The 20,537-nt window shown below is 38.4% G+C and overlaps 3 protein-coding genes across 4 annotated transcripts in view; 2 read left to right on the top strand and 1 right to left on the bottom strand.

Annotated features, from left to right (window-relative positions):
• LOC147392491 (auxin response factor 6-like) overlaps positions 1-1,748 on the top strand; it is an 11,909-nt gene extending 10,161 nt beyond the window's left edge. Inside the window, 2 exon segments of the mRNA XM_086458250.1 lie at positions 1-82; positions 1,340-1,748. The exon segment at positions 1-82 is cut by the window's left edge and continues 109 nt beyond it. Of these exon segments, the coding sequence (XP_086314376.1) occupies positions 1-82; positions 1,340-1,532 (275 nt within the window). The 3' untranslated portion in view covers positions 1,533-1,748.
• Positions 1,749-1,903: 155 nt separating this feature from the next.
• LOC147392490 (uncharacterized) lies at positions 1,904-9,519 on the top strand. The gene is given in 3 exon segments (XM_086458251.1): positions 1,904-6,167; positions 6,170-7,590; positions 8,037-9,519. Coding segments are annotated over 2 exon segments (2,241 nt in total). The 5' UTR covers positions 1,904-5,128; the 3' UTR covers positions 7,372-7,590; positions 8,037-9,519.
• A 445-nt stretch (positions 9,520-9,964) lies between these two features.
• On the bottom strand, positions 9,965-15,314 carry LOC147392489 (S-adenosyl-L-methionine-dependent methyltransferases superfamily protein). Of its 2 annotated transcripts, none has more exons than XM_086458252.1 (9): positions 14,903-15,314; positions 14,650-14,809; positions 14,454-14,544; positions 13,206-13,381; positions 12,786-13,040; positions 12,292-12,427; positions 11,702-11,765; positions 11,557-11,618; positions 9,965-10,327 (listed from the first exon to the last, which is right to left on the bottom strand). In XM_086458252.1, exons 1-9 carry the CDS (start codon positions 15,007-15,009, stop codon positions 10,194-10,196), a joined length of 1,185 nt encoding a protein of 394 aa, XP_086314378.1. In that variant the 5' UTR covers positions 15,010-15,314; the 3' UTR covers positions 9,965-10,193. The 2 variants fall into 2 exon arrangements, with proteins under 2 accessions (XP_086314378.1, XP_086314379.1); XM_086458253.1 differs by having other exon boundaries at positions 10,123-10,327; positions 11,702-11,743; positions 12,296-12,427.
• Between the last annotated feature and the right edge of the window lie 5,223 nt (positions 15,315-20,537).

The following is a 20,537-nucleotide window of genomic DNA, read 5'->3' as shown; positions in this document are numbered from 1 at the left end:
AGGACCGTTTGAGATCAGGCTGGCAGCTTGTATTTGTCGACCGGGAAAATGATGTTCTTCTTCTCGGCGACGACCCCTGGCAGTAAGTCCTTTCCTTTTCTCTGGAACTTCCTTTATATCTTGTAGTAGCAACTGCAGAAGCTACTCGAGGAACCAAAGTTTCTAGCCATTAGCATCGACATCCTTTATGGCATTGGTTTTTTAGTATTTAACTTATCCCCTTCTTCTCTTTCCATTTCCTTCCCCCAAATACCACCCCCCCCCCCCCTCTTTTTTTTTCTTTTGATAGGTGTAAGTTTGACTTTGAAGGTGGGTTCTTGATCGCAGGTCTGTGGTATTACCACATAATTTACTTCCTCACTTAGGTGGCATCTTCATATTTAGTTATCTTCTTAATTTGAACCCATTGCCTACTTGATAACATGTTGATTGTTCTACTTTGACAGTTTGGAGAGTTTAGCTCTGCTTTATAATTTATTCAATCATTTTCTTGTGGTTGAAAGCTTGTATTGCACCCACTACTTTTTAGACAACAATAATGAAAATATATCACACCAAAAAGTGCCTCCAAAACAAAATAATGAGAAAAACAAAGGAAGGGAATGGCTATGATGGCAATGCGAAGAGTAGTCAACCTTCAAGTTTTTCCAAGATCAGTCTCACACGTTACACGTCCCTTACGAGTTCTGAAAGCTTTTCTTAAGAGTAGAATCCCCTAATGAAAGAGCTTTGGAGAAGAAACAGAAGGGAGTGTGGTCATTGAAAATGATGGAATTGTTATCCAACCACCCCAAATATCATATTAAATTTCATTATTGGTGTGCTATGCTTTATGTTACTGAATGTTGGGCGGTCAAGAAGCGTCATGTTAATAAATTGTACATAGTAAAGATGAGGGTGTTGAGATGGATGATTGGAAAAACTAGGAAGATGGAATTAGAAGCAAACACATTCAGGAAAATGTAGGAATAGCTTACATAGATGATAAACTAAGAGAAGGTAAACTGGGATGATCTAGGCATGTTGAATGAAAGGTCAATTACAGCCCCAGTTATAAATATTTAGCCAAAATATTTCAGCTAAAATAGCGAGGGGAAGTCAAAAGAATGTGGATGGAGGTGGTGATAGCAGGTATGGTTCACTCTTTCAATCAATAACAAAAGATGTGGCTGTAGATAGAGAGTGGACATATGATTCATTTAGCTGACCACAGACCTTAGGGATAAGACAGAGGACGATAGCATGTTATAATGAAAACTTTGCTGTCCTAATATAAGATCTCTCACATTCATTGTTTTTCGCATATAGTGAACTTTGGATGCATTGATGCTTCTTTCAGGGAGTTTGTAAACAACGTCTGGTGTATCAAGATTCTTTCACCACAAGAAATGCAGCAGATGGGCAAACCAGGCCTCGAGCTTCTGAACTCAGTTCAGAGGCTTTCAAGTGGAAGCTGCAACGACTATGCAAGTCTTCAAGATTCTAGAAATCGAAGCAGTGGAGTCACATCTGTGAGCTCCCTTGACTACTGAAGGTGATTTTACTAGTTGCAGCATCACCCTTATTCTTCTGAGCACCACTGTGGGTCGGCAGTGGTGTCAAGTAAGTTCCACTCAAAGCCTATCTATATATAAGCTAATTACTGTAATTGTAATGTTATACCTCCTTTCCATATATACAATCGATATAAGCAAGAGTTTTTGTTAGGAAACCGATGTTCTATGAAGAGAACTTTTTATTTATGTTTCCATGAATTTATGATGATGGATGAACTAGGCTTTCAGGATTGTGTATGGAATGAGATGCAAAATGTGGTTCTGTTGGGTCATCCATCATGGGTGGTGTATTGACATTTAGGTTAAATTCTCCCTACTTGAACTTTTGGTACTCAGGTTTTGATTTTGGCGAATGGGAGATGGAAACAGGGTTTTTTAAAATTTGGACTGCTCACAGTCGACTGGGCAAGTTGGGATGGACCTCGAGATCATTTAGTTTTCCACTGAAGTGATCATCTTTCCGAGTCATTCAAAAACCAAATTCATTCAGCTAATTTTTTGAATATATCTCTAGAGTCTACTGGTTTGAATTGGTTTCAGTATTTTTATTTTATTTTATATATATATATAAATGAAACTGACTTTTTTTTTTTTTTTTTTTTTTTTAAAGATTTTAAAAGCTTGTGATCAAATATAAAATGAGATTTTCTCTTGGAAATATTATAAGAAAAAAAAATATATTCTAAAAACGTGTATGGAAGACTCCAATGGCATGTGATGATGTGGGGTCTGGTATCTGATATTTGTAGGTATCAATTCCTCTTTTTTCAAAGCTTGTTTTAGGTTCTTCCTCCCATTCATTGCTTTCAATGCTATCCATCATTTTCTCGATGCTGCTCCAAATAATGATTTATTCTGTGTCATTATCTATATCTGCTTTATTGTATAGTGAAGTATTATAAATTTCAAGACCTAGGTTTGGTCCCAAAAGTGATTACAGGTCTTAATCTCTGTGCATGGTCCTTGGAGCCAAATGCGTTGATTATCACCCCATCCCCACTGTTAGTTTATATAAGTAAGTGACTTGCTGAGTCATTTTTACTTACCTGAGTCATAGTGATGTCGGTGGGAGAATTGATCACGTGATCTGAGATGAAGACCTTTAACCTAACTTAAAAACTTTTTTATTTTTTCTTTGTTGTGGGGTGGGCCGAGATAGGGAGCTGTCAAAGGTGGTATGGTATACTATAGAAGCCAGGCTTTTGTGAGGTTGGAATGGTCGCAACTCACAAAGGCTGGGGCAGGGTGTTGGTTGGGAAGTCCCAAGTCGTAGTCCTCGCTTTAAAAGGGTGAAAATAATAATAATAATAATAATAATAAAGGTCCACCACTTGCAGTCTTATTATATCCACCACCAAATTATTAGCTTTCTATGAAATATAGAGATGTTCATTTTGGAATCATTGGGTAGATTAAAACTGTTGCTGTTTTTGTCAATGAACATAAATAGTATAGATATCTTGCTTTAAAAGAAGAAAGAAGGCAAAAGAGTTGGGTCTTATCTTAAGGCAAAAGTGGCAAACATGGATAATGTGTAAAAGGGTGTTTTGTAGTGAAAAGCATGTTTGTACATCCATCCATCCATTGAGATTTGTATTAAGTAAAGTAAGAACAAATCCAAGGCAAAAATAAATAGTCTGGTAAGAGTGAGAAAAAGTAATACTTAAGTCAGGAATCAGGATGAGATGAGAAATATGTGTTGTTACCCTATTGAGGTGGAGATGTGTGGTTCATGGGACATAAGTAAAATCGTATGTAAAAACAATGGTTTTCCAAAATATGAGTTTGAAGTTTTGGATTGAGCTGATTTTTTTTTTGAGGATGATCTCTATGATGAGAAGATCATCCTTATAGAAAATCAACCTAATCTTAAATTTCGAAATCCATCAAAAGTGGTTATAAATTATTGGTAGAAAATCGATGGTCCTCATTCTAAATCACTTTTGATGGGATTAAAAGTTTCAGACTAGGCTCATTTTTTATGAGGATGATCTTCTCATTATTATCACAAAAACTCAGCTCAATCCGAAACTTCTAACCCATATTTTGAAAAACCATTGATTTTACATATCTCATGAACGTGCAATGGAACAAGTTTACAAAATCGTTAATGATGAAATTTGTCTAATTAGGACGATACCTTTTTACCTTTATAAGCCAACAAGATAGGTGGGAATAGAAGTGGGTTAAGGACTCGAGATTCTCTGTAAGATCCTTCCATGAGTGGTTCATCTCTCTTGCTGAGCGATCCTTTTCAGGGTCCATCATTTTGTTCAAATCGGTTCCCTAAAAAATTTCCTTTTTTGTTTGGTTGGCCTCCCTTGGTAAGATTCTTACAATGGATAATTTGATTGTTCGAGGTTGGATCACCTCATATTGCTGTCCCTTTTACTTGAGGGATGGGGAAATCGTTGATCATATTTTAATTCACTGTCCCTTTGCTAATAATATTTGGTCAATTTTCATTAGTCTTTTCTGTATTAATTGATTGTTCGAGGTTGGATCACCCCTAATTAATGTCCCATTTGCTTGAGGGATGGGGAAATCGTTGATCATATCTTAATTTACTACCCCTTTGCTAATAATATTTAGTCAATTTTCATTGGTTTTTTTCATATTAGTTGATTGTTCGAGGTTGGATCACCCCCAATTGTTGTCCCTTTTGCTTGAGGGATGAGGAAATCGTTGATCATATCTTAATTCATTGCCCCTTTGCTAATAATATTTGGTCAATTTTCATTGGTCTTTTTCGTATTAGTTGGGTCCTTCCGCGTAAGTTCTCCTCTTTTGTTAATAGAATGGGTTAGTAATGATTTTCAACCCAGAAAAATGCTCTTGTGGGCTATGCTTCTATCGACGATTGCTTGGGAAGGAGAGAAATAACAAGCTGTTCAACGATAAGGTTAGGAGATCATGCAAGTTATCTGGAGACTTTGGGGTCCTTATACATTTGGCACATAGAGTTTGTGGGGTTATCTTTTGATAATTTTGTTTTTAGATAGAATTTTTTATGTAATTATTGATGTTTTAATTCTCTTGTTTTGTTACTCTTTGCGAGGTTTCCTCGGCCTTCATGTACTTTGTTCCCCTCTTCTTTTTCAATATATTATACTTTTTCAAGAAAAAAAAAAAAGATAAAAATAAATATATATATAAAAAAAAAAGATGACTTAATTTCTCTTTTTAAGTTGAGCAGTTAAGTGCTGGTCGGGTTCTCTCGTTGCAAATTTTTTTAATTTTTTTTTTGTTAAAAAAACTGAAAAGATGATGACAGTAAAAATATATACATCCTAAATTACCTTTATTTATACTCACAAAACCAACGGTTTATTATTAGCCAAGCCAAACCAAACCAAACCAACTTTATTACAAAATGTGGTCAGACTCAATCGAACCAACGGTTTTTTAAAACACTGCCCAACGGCAATAACGACCAGGGAGACAACAGACGTGGATTGATCCCAATTCAAATTTTAATGAAACCTTCCTTGATCCTTGTCTGTCTGTCCGTCTCCTCTTCCCTCCAATTTTTTATATGTCTTAAGACCTAAATCTCCGATCAAATTTACCAGATGCGATCAAAGCTGCAATCTATCAGTGAGAATGGGAGTCTCATTTACAATCAAAACCTCAAGATCACCCAATTAGGAAAATCTGGTCGACTTCTAGATGCTATCAAACTATTTGAGAAAATGTCTAACCGAAACACTGTGACATGGAATTCCATTATCTCTGCCTGCGCCAAGAACGGCAGAATCAGCCATGCTCGACACCTCTTCGATCGAATGCCTCAAAAGAACTTGGTTTCTTGGAACACCATGATTGCTGGTTACTTGCATAACGATCAACTCACACAAGCCGCTGAATTGTTTGACAAAATGCTCCACAGAGATCACTTTTCCTGGACTCTGATGATAACTTGCTACACCCGAAATGGTGACCTTCTAAAGGCGAAGAACCTCTTTGATCGACTTCCAGATAAAAGAAACCCTGCTTGTTGGAGCGCTATGATCGCTGGTTATGCCAAGAACCGACAGCTTGACGATGCAAGGAGATTATTTGATGAGATGCCAGTGAGGGATTTGGTATCGTGGAACTCGATGCTTGCGGGTTACACCCAGAATGAAGAGATGGATCTGGGATTAATTTTTTTTCTCCAAATGGAAGAGAGAGATGTGGTTTCTTGGAATCTAATGGTCCATGGGTTTGTCCAAATAGGAGATTTGGATTCTGCATTCCACTTCTTTCAAAAAATTCCAAACCCAAATGTTGTTTCTTGGGTGACGATGCTGAGTGGTTATGCAAGGCAAGGTCAAATTGCCAAAGCACGTAGGATCTTTGACCTAATGCCGGAAAGGAGCGTGGTTTCTTGGAATGCTATGATCACAGCTTACATTCAGAACTGCCAAAACGATGAGGCTGCTCGGTTGTTCACAGAGATGCCAGAGAGAAATTCTGCATCTTGGACTGCAATGATCAATGGATATGTTCGTATTGGGAAACTAGACGAAGCGAGGGAATTACTTAATCAGATGCCTTATAAGAATGTCACAGCTCAAACTGCAATGATCTCTGGGTATGTACATAATATGAGGATCCACGAAGCTCGTGAAATTTTGATCGGATTGGTTCCCGAGATGTTGTCTGTTGGAACACCATGATTGGAGGTTATGCCCAATGTGGAAGAATGGATGAAGCTTTCAAATTATTTAAACAAATGCCAAAAAAGAATTTAATTTCATGGAATACTCTGATTGCTGGTTATGCTCAGCAAGGACAAATGAATAAAGCACTGGGAATCTTTGAGGAGATGGGGGAGAGGAACACAGTTTCCTGGAATTCTTTGATTTCAGGGTTCACCCAAAATGGGCTTTATAATGAGGCACTGGGGCATTTTGTTTCAATGGGGAGGGATGGTAAGAAACGTGATCAGTCTACCTTTGCCTCTGGTCTCAGCGCCTGTGCCAACCTTGCTGCTCTGCGAGTAGGGAAGCAAATTCACAAGCTTGTTGTGAAGAGTGGTTATGTTAATGACTTGTTTGTGGGGAATGCCTTGATCACTATGTACTCAAAGTGTGGAATGGTCTCGAGTGCTGAACAAGTGTTCAATGATATTGCTGACGTTGACATTGTTTCTTGGAACTCATTAATTGCTGGGTATGCATTAAATGGGTATGGGAAGGAGGCGATTCAACTTTTCCAAGAGATGGAGATTAAGGGGTTGGAACCTGACGTGGTCACCTTTGTTGGGGTATTATCTGCATGTAGTCATGCTGGGCTGATAGATGAGGGGTTAAAACTGTTTAAATCCATGAATGAGGACTACTCCATTGAACCTGTGGCTGAACATTATGCATGCATAGTTGATTTGCTTGGCCGAGCGGGAAGATTAGAGGAAGCCTATCAGCTAGTGATGGGAATGCAAATCAAAGCCAATGCAGGAACATGGGGTGCATTGCTTGGGGCATGTCGGATACACCGGAACTTAGAAATGGCAAAGTATGCAGCTGAAAAGCTTTTTGAATTTGAACCTCGTAAGACTTCAAATTACGTGATCTTATCAAACATAAATGCTGAGGCTGGAAGATGGCATGACGTGGAGAAGGTGAGGATGATGATGAAAGAGAAAGGAGTGGATAAGCAGCCTGGGTGTAGCTGGATTCAGGTGAAGAGTATGGTCCATTCTTTCTTATCTGATGATTCAGCACAACTGAGGTCGTTAGAGATCAGTGATACACTCGGGATTTTAACAACACATATGAGAAACACAGGTTATTTGCCTGATATCAATTCTTCCCTATTTGATTATGGATGATTGGTCATATAAATCAATAGTATTATTCATAATACCCAATTCTCCTTATAGTGAACCTCTAAGATCAGAAAATGACATGGATTTAGATGGCTAAAAAAAAAAATGATCACATGCCTCGGATAATAACAATATCATTTTAGCGTGTTTGATTCGCAATGATTCCAGTTCTACCTGGGATTTGGGGTTCAGGAGAAACTTTAATGATTGGTGCTAATAAAGGTGACATCTTTCTTGTTCATCTTCTCAGATTATCTGGTCTAATTTCCTGGGTCTATTCCGTATTAATTGGGTCCTTCCTCGTAAGTTCTCCTCGTTGCTAGTCCAGTGGGACTATAATGTTTTCCATTTCAGAAAAAGACTCCTGTGGGCTATGCTTCCTTTGGCTATTGCTTGAGGGGTTTGGAACGAGAGAAACAACAGGGTGTTCAATGGTAAGATCAGAAACTCTCATGCAGGTTTCTTGGAGATTTTTAACTACTTGTACCTTTGGTCAAAACAACACATAGAGTTTGCGGGGATTATCTTTGATGACTTTGTCTTTTGATGGGATTCTTTTTGTAATCATTGATGTTTTAATTTCTTTCGTTTTTCAATTTTTTTTAGGATGTCTCGGCCTCCTTGTATTTTGTTCTTCTATTCAATATATTATACTTTTAAAAAAAAAGGTGACATCTTTCTTTGATCTCTTGCATTCGTTTCTTCCCGACGAAAGTGAACAGGACAGGTGGGAATGGACGAGGGTTAAGGACTTAAGATTCTCTGTCAGGTTTTTCCATAAGTGTCTCAATCCTTATGCAGATCGATCCTTTCTGGGGTCCATTATTTGGTCCAATTCAATTACTTCTAAAATCTCCTTTGTTTGGTTGGCTCCCTTGGGAAGATTTTTACGATGGACAACTTGATTGTTCGAGGTTGGATCACACCTAATGTCTGTCCCCTCTGCTTGAAGGATGGGGAGTCTGTCGACCATATTTTAATTCATTGCCCATTTTCTCTTAATATTTGGTTAATTTTCCTTGGTCTTTTTCATATTCATTAGGTCTTTCCTCGTAAGTTCTCTTTGTTGCTTGAAGGATGGGCCAGTAATGCTTTCTCTTCCAGAGAGAGACTTCTTTGAGCTATGCTTCCATCGGCTATTGCTTGGGGGGTGTGGATCGAAAGAAATAACAAGGTGTTCAACAATAAGATGAGAAGTTCTCATGGTAGCTTTGTGGAGATCTTGGGCATGTTGTATCTTTGGTCGAAACAGAATATAGAGTTCATGGGGACTACTTTTGATGACTTTATTTTTAGATGGAACTCTTTATGTCACCATTGATGCTTTTATTTTCCTTTCTTTTGTTGTTTTTATAGAAGCTCCATCGGCCTCCTTGTACTTTGTTTTCCCTCTTTTCATCAATATATTATACTTATAAAAAATAAAAATAAAATAACAATATCATTCTACTTGAGTCAAAGATATTTGCTTTGAGCATTTCTTTTAAAGCTTGGTAAGCAAGATTAGCGGCAAGTAATTGGTAGTTGGACGCGGTTTTGACCCCAGGTCATGGTATCATGTACCAAGTTGGCACCTTCTGCTCGGAACATGTAGCTATGCTTGGGGAAGGATGTTATGCTCATATCATACAATTTTGCTCTGATGGGATCAAAAGATGTCCTATATGGAACTAAAAATGGTAGTTTGCATGGAGAAGCCTTAGAAAGGACATGTGACCATCAACCATCAAGGTTGAACTCTTAAAATCTCATTTTATACTAATGACAAACATTTAAAATCAAGAGTCCTGCTAGAGTGGCCTCAGCGGGGGGGACACCTTGATGTGGTGGTGTGTGCATGTTTGTAGATGCGTTTTACTCATATCTCGGAGAAAACACATATATGGGCATGGGCATGCCACCACGTCAAGATGTCCCCCACCGGGGCCACTCCAACATTAATCCACAAAGAAAGCCTAAACCGATTCAAGCCAGAGACCTTTAGGCAAGTCAGATAGGTGCTCAAATCACAGTGGAAAACTTGCTCAGTGGCCTCCCAGTCTCTAATAATGATTTGGTTTGATCATTTCTTTGTGACAGAGAACCATGCCCAAGGTATTCATTTTGTCAATAGGTAAATTGTAATATTTCAAAAAATAAGAAAATTAATGGAAATGATGGCAAATAAAATTAAAAAAAACAATAAAATAGATATACAAACGCACTAATAAAGACATCAAACTATAATAGACCATCATATGAAATATGTAAATGAAGATGCATACATACATACGATTGACATGTGATTCTTTGCAATTAGAATGGAATGGGAGAGGTGAAGACAAGGCGAAGTATATTTTGATCTTCTTTGGCATATTAGTACTTACTTTTTCCCTTATACTACTTTCAACTCCCATCGAAGTTTTCTTAAATATGATCCAAAAAATACAACGTATACCAAAACCTTTTGCATGACTCATTAATGTACTCAACAAGCCTCCAAAATTCATTAAAATGCAAACAAATAAAAATAAAAGCCACTCGTATGAAAACTTCAAATCAATCCGAAAAATTAGTTGACCTTGAATCACCATTTCTCCATATCTTCTCCTTGACATTATTAGCAGCATACAAACTGAACTTTCTAATTAGTCCATGATATTAGCAAGTAGAACCGTTTTGTTTGGACATGGCTTTCAAGCAATTATGTACTTTTTTTAGTACATAAAATAAATCCACAGTTTTCCTCAAAGATTATAAGAACCATTCACCATATGACTGAAAATAAGAAAAAATATATGAAATAATGTTACAATTGTATATGCAAAAATGAAAACCAATCTTGGCTAAGCTGCCAATTTTGTCATTTTTGCAATAAAAAGTCCACTAGTTTGGGATGTCAGAGGATCAAAACGCAGAGTCTTTGGTATCCGTCCACTTCTACAAGGCCAGTTTTTGGCAGCATCAATCTCCTGTAACTCTGTAAGATCAAAGAGATAATTATTGTACAAAACCTGTGGCGTGTTTCAGCAGAAAACAATACAATCTTAGCCTTACTCCATCGAATTATGAATTAACTAGGGCATTGAAGTGGAATTTGTAAGCACCCTATCGGGAATTAATACAACCACTAAAGAAGCCGCAGAGATGCCTAATCAATTGTGGCATGTATCTCGAGGTGTGGGAAGTAATTTTATCCCCACACTTTTAATGCAATTTGTAACACTTGCTCCCAAAATTCTCTCTTATCATTCTCATTGGAAAAGCACTATAGTGCTACTATCTACCAAATCTTTCCCTATCATTATGTCAACCTTGTGTCTATTATTATTTATTACCATTCCTTCATATAATACTTGCTGCAACTATTCCTCCCACCTTGTTGCGAAGCCTTTTCTACTGCATACTTAATATCTTGTGGGCATGTGATATTAATATTAGTCTTCTCTTTTTTTCTTTTTTTTTTCCAAACAGAATAAATAAAATTGTTTCAATCCTCACACTCCTAATCTTTTGAAGTCCATGGCCAAGCACATGAATCTTATTTTCCTGGACTGGCTTCTTTACCTACACTTGTCTAGCCTGGTCGGAACCCTTGCCTACTTACTAATCACTGAAATTGGTGGTGCATCTTTCCAACAGAACACCCAAGCTTACTTAATTCCACATATGAGTAATGATAAATCGTCATTTACGGAAAATGCCCTAGCATGGTCTAAGTCATTAGGTTCAGATCCATGTTAAGGTTTTGACATCATTTTACATCAGTTGTCAGCCTGACCCAATCCTCTTCCAGTAACTGGGTTTGGGACAGGCAGTGCAAACCTGATGCTAGTAAAGTTCAGAGACAGGAAGGGTATAGTAGTTTGAGAAATTTTTTTGAAGTGGAACATAATTTTCAAACAGTCTTCCATTAGATGGGCTTGCATTTTGTGGATCCATTTGGTGTTGGCCTTCTCATCTCCGTGGTTTCTGTATAGCAGTCTCAGTCTAGCCTTTGTTGTTTATATAATATACTCATCTTTACTTCATCATCACCAAAGCCTTATCCCAAATTATGGGGAATATAATTCTCATCAAAATTTTGACAAGTTATACTGCATGCGGTAAAAAGATTACACACTTCAAATAGTTGTACAAGAAATAAAGACTGGTTGAAATGGAACATAAATTCCACCATGCCAAATTTCAAAGCACTAGAGAACTTACCAGCAGAAGGATTCTCAGAAAGAAATTGCTCCACTACATCCTCATTTTGAGCAACTGTCAAACTGGTACAGGAAAATGTAGAGCGAGTCAATGAAAAATCGATAAAAAAGGGTATTGCAAAAGAAGAAGCAATATTTCATGCCACCTGCAAGTGCTGTAGACAAGAGAGCCACCAACTTTCAGCAATCTGAAACCATTAGTCAGAAGTTGTAACTGCTTGGGGAAAAAAAGAGATCTGGATAAGTAAGTAGTAAAACCTTACTGACTTAGCAGAGGAATTCAATAAATCTATTCGTCAAAGAAAGAATTTGATATTTTCATAATCTTTAACATAGTTTTTACCCTTTTCAAAGTTCACAAGATTTCTTTGCATAAAATCTCAAGAAACAGAAAACCCAAATAAAATCTTCAAACATATGTCCATGCCCAAAAACATTTTCCGAAGAAAAACGATGACTATTCATGTGAGTCAGATGTAAACCTAAAAAATACAGTGCCCACGTCACACAGTAAAAATCAAGTGAGATACTATGAAATAAATATCATTATACCGCTAGAGGTTTGTAATTTAGTGTGGTTTCGGATTGGAATGATTACAACCAAGGTAAACAACACGACACCAGCATTCAAAGCTTAAAACCAGACTTCAACGGGAATAAACAGGAGCTGCTATAACAAGTAACCGACTTAATTGAAGGAAAATAATGAGTTAACATTATGCATGGAAGAAATTAGTTGCCTGCAGGTTTGTCAAGGTATCAGTTCTTTGTGCGTCCAGTACTCGACGTTGAAGAGTAGCCCAGCCCCAATGTTCAAACTTCTGGATGTGTCTAATTGAACCATCATGGGTACACTCTGCATCCACGAGGACCTGGTTAAAGTTTTCAACCAGTCACCAACTTTTCAAATAAGGAAGAAGAAATATAAATCCAACCAATGCAAAGACTAGGTCAAGAATTTCATAACAAAAGCCTTGAACAAGGCATAAGCCCAATGTCAATGCCATTGAGATAGCACACTCATCTCGCTAGAGATAAAGCCCTAGGTCTCACGTAGTCAGTAAAAACAAGCAGGCCTCGTGGATTTTTACAGCTCTATTGAACCGATTGTTTGAGCAAGTGTGTCGTGTACCGTAGATGGTCCGGCAAGCAGAGTATCTATATGAATAGGCGATGGCTGATTAAGAGCAAGTGGAGGTAACTTCAGTTTGGAGTTAAAAGAGAGCAAACCTTGTCGTAGCCAGAATCCGATGACTCACTGCCATATGCAGTTTGAAATAATTCACTTTTTCTAAGTCCAACTACTCCAGAATGTCTCCCATAAAATATCAGTTCCGGTTCTTGAGTGCCCGGAACTAACTGGGCACCAGCACCATTCATTACTTTACTTGCTCTTTTTCTTTCTTTCCAGGGTGGTCTCTTAGGTGGTGTCCACTCCTTGAATGCATCTGTAGTCTCCTCATTCACAAATGCACCTGCACGTTTCTAGACAGAATACACTACTTAAAATGCAAAATTATGGATACAAGAAAACCAAGCTGCCAAATGACAGCTAGATGCACAATTTCAAGTCTGAATTAGAAGTGGTTGCAACCTAATTACAAAACACTTCTTTACAGATTAATTAAATGGTTTGAAGTCACAATGAACCTGTGATGGTAGGAGGGAAAATGAGGTTCCATCAGCGACAAAGAGTCGGCAACAATCACCCAATGCATATTTCTGCAGCATTGTTCGACAGGCTGCTAAACGATGCCTTGCAACATCAACACCAGTAAGGGAACCAGAGCCACCAAGAAGGTCTAAGAGCATACACAACTTAGCACCTGATAAAAGAAAAGAAAAAAGGCGACCAAGTAACATTGCATTAGAATTTGTGCAAAAAGTATCTGGGATATTAGAATTTATTTTCTTCTTAAATGACGGGGTAAACTGGACTCGAATGTATGGTCTGAAAGTTAAGGTTGCAATATGTCAACCAACTGAGCTATGGATCTACGCTCCCCTCCAAATTGTTCTTGATACACTTATAAAACTGTTATGTAGGAAATAAGACATCTCACCAGAAATTGAGGATTTTATTTTAACAATGATTTTAATAAAAAAAAAGAACAATGATATCTTCACAAAAGTTTGATGCTTATTATTTAGTGGAAAACATATTTACTTCCCTCAGTTATATCATCTTTCCAAGCGTTTACTTTACCCATAATAGTAATTAATTAATTTTTTTTTTCCAAGAAAGCGATTTCTGACAGGTTATAAGTGCTGAAAGAAATTATAAGCATGATTGGAAGTCCATTTGCAGACTTGAAAATTTTCTACAAGAAATCTTTAAACTTGATAAAAACAGAATGCTCGAGAAAAGTGCTTAAAAAACGAATATAAGGTGCAGTGGTCAAGGAGATCCGCGTGGCAAAAATTAAATATCCCCACATAGGAAACACGCGTCCATCAATAATAATAATAAAAAAAAAGATAATCAGACACAGTTCTCCAACAATGAGGCTCTCATGTCTTGAGGGTGCCATGACATGCAAGGCGTAGGCTAGACATGTGCATATATCTAATTCATTTTGTATTTAACAATTTTTATAGTACCCTACGACTACTACCATCATAAATTGCTTGCATTTATTACAATCTTGATACTAAAAACTGGTGTTTGCATGAGGATTAAGGCCCACACCTCGATATGTATATATTAATTCTCAGTCAAACGAGTTCAAAGAAAGGAGCATTGTAGTCAATTCTCAGTCAAAATTATAGAGATGTGAGGTTGCCAAGTTAGTAAAAAACAATGTGGAAAGCAAACTATGAAGAACATGATGATGATGATGATGAATTAATAAATAATAAAAGTAGGAGAAAAGATTGAAATAATAATAATAATAATACCAGGAGCAGCACAAAGATCAAGAACATGATCTCCCGGTGAAACACTCAAAGCTAATACAGCAGCTCCAGATGCAGCATCAATTCCATATATCTGAATTGAATCACCAAACCAAACCAATACATATTACTAAGGAAATATGAAAATGAATAAAAGATTGCATTTTTTAACAGAAACCAAGTAGTAAATAAACCTCACCTTTCCATCACGATATGCAGTGGAAGCAGAAATTTGTATGTGAGGTGGGATGGAATAGAAGAAGAAGCCTTGTAACCAATCCACCTTCTCAAGCTTACATTTTATCTCACCTTCAATCACCCCAATTTGAGCTTCACAATCACCAGCACCACCTTTTAGCCTGCCTTCCCCAATTTTAATTTAATTAAACAAACACAAATAAATTATTATTATTATATAATCAGAGAGACAGATTAATTGTGGCGTGGATCACCTTATATACCGAGGAATGGAATTGGTGCTAGTGTTAGCGTAGATCGAAGGATCCAATCCGTTTTGTTTCAGGAAATCAACAAAAACATCTGGAAGACTTGTTTCCATCTTATCTATCTGATCGCCACCCCACCCCACCCCCAATATACATACAATTATCACCAAAGCAAGTAAGCTTGCTTGTTTGCAAGAATTCACCAATTTTTCTCTTCTTCTGGGAAAAAGCTAGGGCTCTAGATTTTCAGTTTCCGCGGGAAACCCTAGGCCATGATCAATCCAAACTTGTCAGCTCAGGCTTGGGTCTAGAGTTGGGCCCAGGCCCAAGAGGTTAGGTTGTGTTTGCATTTGGTTTTGGCACTTCAAAACTCAGACCCAACACACCAAATTACGGCCCCTCTTGTTTGTTAAGCTTGGGAGTGTGGACTATTTGTGTAAACCTCGTCATCAGCCCCCACTGTTGACAGACAGACAGACAGGTATGCTAACCTATTGGGGGTCCTCTCCTTTCCTCTGTTACAAGTATTCATCAATATTATTTATTCTATAAAAAATAAAAAATAAAATTACTTTTCACTTTCTTTGTATTTCTTCTTTAATTTTATTCATTATTATAAGGGGCATGAGACAAACATTTTAGAGCAACAATTAAATATCTTAGGATTATTGCGTACAAGAGACTTATTTCTCCTTTTATTTATTTTGGTTTAATCTATAATAATGATCATAAATATTTGACAGGCACCTCAGTCTCACTTATAAGCTACAACATCCATACTTTATATCAATCATTGAAGTGGTAATTGACTTCATACCTGCAAATGGATCTATCATTAATATATGTATAATTCAATAATTGGTAAAAAAAATATCATTGTGTGTGAAAGATACAATCTCTCTCATCTATTATTTATTATTAAACATGATTGAAACTTAAAGCGGTTGAGTGCGTGTCTTGAATTTTACCTTTTTAAATGGATGGATGGATGTGTGGTAGCTTATCGTTGATTTAACAGCTCAACACCGCCAAATCCCTGCTCGATCTAACCAAAACTCAAAGTGCTTGAATTCAAGAGAAAACGTAATCCCAACAAATAAAACGTATCTTACCACATATCTCTCTCTCCCAACTATAGCTCAACACCTAGTTAACAAGGACCCCATGAGATAGTGTGTTTCATTATCTCCCAATTAATACGAAAAGTAAGAGGCGGCACTATAGTTAAAAAACACTTTTTTTTTCGAAGACAATGGATTATGATGTGTGAATCAATACAAGCCTAGGACACTGGGTTATATATTTGGTTCAAGCTCTCTACTTTCTTCCTTATCCATAACTCTCTCAATCTCTAAAGGAGTAATCTTAATTCTTCAACCTTTGATTTCCCTTTGCAATCTTCCTTTAATTTCCTATATATATAGGGTTAAGTCTTTCTCTCATCATCATCAGAAAAAAAAAAAAATGGCAAATTCACGAGTGGCGAGGTTTGTAATGGAGGTTGCACCACCACAATTTGTATGTGTCATGAGGCATAGAACATCAAAGATGTTAGATACAATTGCTGAAGAAGATAGAGAGATCAACGTCCACGAATCTCTCTCTTTATCGTCAAAGATATCTTCTTCTTCATCAGGTTTCATAGAAGCAACAGCAGCAGCCTCATCATCTAATTATTTACTCAAGGGGGTTAAGAGATCATTTTCAAACTATGGCCACTAGTTATACCAAAAAATAAGCTTACTTTCTGGATTGAAGAGCAAGAAGCTTTATCACTGTAATCAGCAAAATCCTAATATGGATTGAGAATTTCTCAAGTATATATCTTTCTCCTTCCATATGTTAAAAAAAAAAAAAAAAAAAAAATTATGATTGATTGTACATGTATAATTTCTTGGAATATTTGAGTGCGAGTTGTTCTAAGTTCTCCTTCTTTAAATTTTATATTTTCTTACCTTTATTGTATGTATCGTTTGTGCATTAGTAGAGCTAGACCAATTCCATGTGTATTGGATTCAAACTACAAGTGGGTTTTCCTTATGATATATATGTCTTCTCTAGAGTCCAACGTTGTTGGATAGTGTTGAAGTATCTTTTACACTTCATATCATGTATGTTTTGTTATTACAGATATTGAATCGTGAGGTATTTCTAATATGTCCCCTCAAGTTTGACTCCCCAGTACTGGCAATGTTGAGCTTGTCATGCAAAGGAATCAAACAGAAGATATATATATATATATATATATATATATATATATCCCTTTGAGAACTCATGAAATTTGATCTTAATTTGTAGATATAAATTGAAAAATCAAGCTAGCATTTAATTTGTGGCAACCATGACCATGTCATGCAAAACAACAACAAAAAAGTCCATTTCAACGTGCTTGGTGCAAGTGTGGAAAACAGGATTGAAAGCAAGCTAATTTGCACCAACATTGTCATACCATAGAGTGGGTGGTTGTGATTTGCGAGAGACCGAGTTCCAATTTCACCAAATAAAGAAGTAAGCCTCAAGCATGCCACAATTTGTTATTTCTATTGGAACTCCTCAAAGCTAGGTTAGGATCTTGATAGATAGTATATAACCACCAGTAGATTTCTGATCATCCATGCAACTAGCCCAATCAGTATCAGAAACAACATAAATTGCGAGAGATGGTGAGGGGTGAAAATAGAAATCATAATGAACTGTATTTTTTAGGTAACGTAGAACCCATCAGATGAGTACTCAATGATTTGCAGTGCATTTAATTAATTACAACAAGTTAATAGAGCGGCTATCCCTTAGAAATCGAGTTGAAATGGAGATGATTGTGCATAAGACAATGAATTTTACAAGTGGACTGAATCTGTCATGGTAGTCCATACTGGGAACTAGGTTGAATCCTTTTATAATAAGGCTGGTTTTGTATTTTAATTTAATGGTAGAGCAATTAATTTGCATGGAGTTTCAATATAAACACCTATTTGTCGAAAAGGATATATGTTTATAGTTGATAGATTCGAGCTAGGCAATATGTACAAGTTCCTTGTTGGAAAAGCCCATGAAGTACTTCATCAGACAGAGTAAGTAGCCCATCATTCGGCCCCAGTGTAACGGCCACATCATCTGTCACCTAGAGTTAGGTGTAAGCTCGCCCCGGAGCTACCCGGGAGCACTCATGTAACAGTATGTAAGGCTCGTTATGAAGCCATGTCAGCCCCCGTACCAGGGCATATCTGTTAGCTTAGGGTACGTGTCAGCCCCGTGCCAGGGCACACTTGTTAGCTTAGTGGCATTTTCGTAATAAGGGAGTATGACCGGCCTCTACTTTTGATGTTTCCTTCTGGAAACCTAGTAAAGACTTAGCATACACTTTGTAGGAAGGGTGTCAGTGCTATCCCAATCCCCGGCCTACACCCACGTTGTTGAAGCCTTGAAGCCCAGCTCCGTGGAAGTCCCGCGTGTCATAGGATCATCAATTGCTTGTAACGCATCTATTTGCTTTTATAACGCGTTGCACCGTGTAATCAATATTATATCAACAAAGTTGCCTCCGGGCTTTATCTCGTGTTGCCTCGTTTACTTGTTTGCTAGCTACGTGTGTGTGGTGTACGATCATTTTACAAGGCTTGCAAGTGGATTTGACCCCCTTGCGCCGCACGACCCCGCTTCGAAAGAATAGGGCCGTGACAGTTGGTATCAGAGCAGCAGTTGTTTGAGCACAGTAGGTATTCCCCCTAGCTATTCCCCTGAGATTCCATTTAGTTCACGCGAACGATGGTAAGAGGAACTACTAGTACCGCGGATCTACCCGCTCCAAACACACCAGCACCACGTACAAACAAGGAACGTATCGAGGTATTGGAGGAAAAGATAGGTATGCTATCCGGTATTGTTGATGGTATTGCACGAATAGATGATCGCCAGAGCACGCTGGAGGAAGGATCCGAGACATTCAGAGCTAGAGTGACAGCCCTCGAGGAAGATACCCGAGACAACCTAGCCGTCTTACAGGAACAGATTACAGAACTCACTACGAAAGTAGGTCTCCTAGTCAGAGCCGTCGGTAACGAACGACCTACCAGTAGTGATGCTTCTCCCTCGCGCTTGCGAGTACCCGAGCCACGTACCTTCGATGGTGTTCGCGATGCGAAAGAGCTCGAGAATTTCCTGTTCGACATGGAGCAGTACTTCCGTGCAGCTCGTCCGGATTCAGAAGAGGTAAAAGTAACAACTGCTTCTATGTATCTTGCAGGTGACGCCAAGCTATGGTGGCGGACAAAGTACACCGAGATGGAAAGTGGCCAATGTTCCATCGATACATGGGAGGACCTCAAGAAAGAATTGAAGCACCAGTTCTTACCAGAGAACGTGGAGTTCATTGCCCGCAGAAAGTTGAGGCAACTCCAACATACAGGTACAGTTCACGAGTACGTCAAGCAGTTTTCCGCCTTGATGCTTGACATCCGTGACATGTCAGAGAAAGACAAGCTGTTCTCATTCCAAGAAGGACTCAAGCCTTGGGTTCAGACAGAACTTCAACGGCAACGTGTGGAAGATCTCGCGTCTGCAATTGCAGCAGCCGAGCGGTTGACTGATTATACTCCTGCGGGAGGGAGCCAACAGTATGTACATCCTCAATCGAAGGGTTACTACCAGCAACCCGAGTACACAAAGAAGTCTTCGAATGGCAAGAATGGAAGGCATAGAAAGAGTTCCAGTCCGGGATCATCACGGAACTCCTCGCCTTCACAGAGCAGAAGTACCTCGCCAGTCAAGCGTCGTCACAAGCATGGATGTGTTTTGTGTGGTGGGCCTCACAAGACATTCAAGTGCCAACAGCGAGCCAAACTGACTGCACTATTAGCTTCCCAGAGTGACCCTAGTCACGAGAGTACGAGTGGGCGAGATCATGAAGATTCTCCTCACATGGGAGCCTTGCATCTTTTGAATGCAATGAAGCAGACATCTGAGACTCAGAATAGCCGGAAACGGAAGGGTCTAATGTATGTCGATATTGAAGTTGGTGGGAAGACCACCCAGGCAATGGTTGATACAGGAGCTACTCACAGCTTTATTACCCCTGCAGAGGCGAAGCGTCTTAATATCCGGCTCGATAAGGGTTCAAGCCGTATGAAAGCTATAAACTCCCAAGCCACTCCTATCCAAGGTTCGGCCAAGTCAGTGTCCGTCAAGATAGGTACATGGAAGGGTAAGCTTGATTTACTCGCAGTTCCGCTCGATGAGTTCAGAGTTGTCATTGGGATGGATTTCATGCGACAGAACAGGGTTGTACCAATGCCATTTGCCAACACCTTGGGCATGCTAGGTGAATGTCCAAGCTTTGTTCCCGTCTCCACAGGCAAGGAAGAGGGAAATTTGATTTCAGCCATTCAGGTGAAGAAAGGGTTGAAGAAAGGAAAGCAACCGTACATTGCTTCCTTGAGAGTTGAAGCCGAAGAAAAGGACCATAGTTCAACTCCCACACAGGTTTTAGCAGAAGTTGATGATGAGATAGCGAATTTGCTTCCGAAGACACTACAGCCACGTAGGTCGAATGATCATCAGGATGAATTGCTACCTGTTGCCACACCTCTTATAGAGAGGCCTTACAGGATGAATCATCCAAGACTAGCTGAGTTGAGCAAGCAGC

This window comes from Akebia trifoliata, chromosome 11, assembly GCF_017979445.1.
Source record: "Akebia trifoliata isolate Shusen 1 chromosome 11, ASM1797944v1, whole genome shotgun sequence".
NCBI classification, from domain to species: Eukaryota; Viridiplantae; Streptophyta; class Magnoliopsida; order Ranunculales; family Lardizabalaceae; genus Akebia; species Akebia trifoliata.
This window is presented reverse-complemented; position numbering and strand designations above follow the sequence as displayed.

Excerpts from the sequence above, each read along its gene's own strand:
- LOC147392489 (XM_086458252.1), bottom strand. The coding sequence starts at position 15,009 with ATGGAAACAAGTCTTCCAGATGTTTTTGTTGATTTCCTGAAACAAAAC. Across the intron at positions 13,382-14,453 it reads TGATCTTTGTGCTGCTCCTG|GTGCTAAGTTGTGTATGCTC; the intron begins GTATTATTATTA and ends TTCTTTTATCAG. Across the intron at positions 11,766-12,291 it reads CTTGACAAACCTGCAGGCAA|AACTTCTGACTAATGGTTTC; the intron begins CTAATTTCTTCC and ends CCAAGCAGTTAC.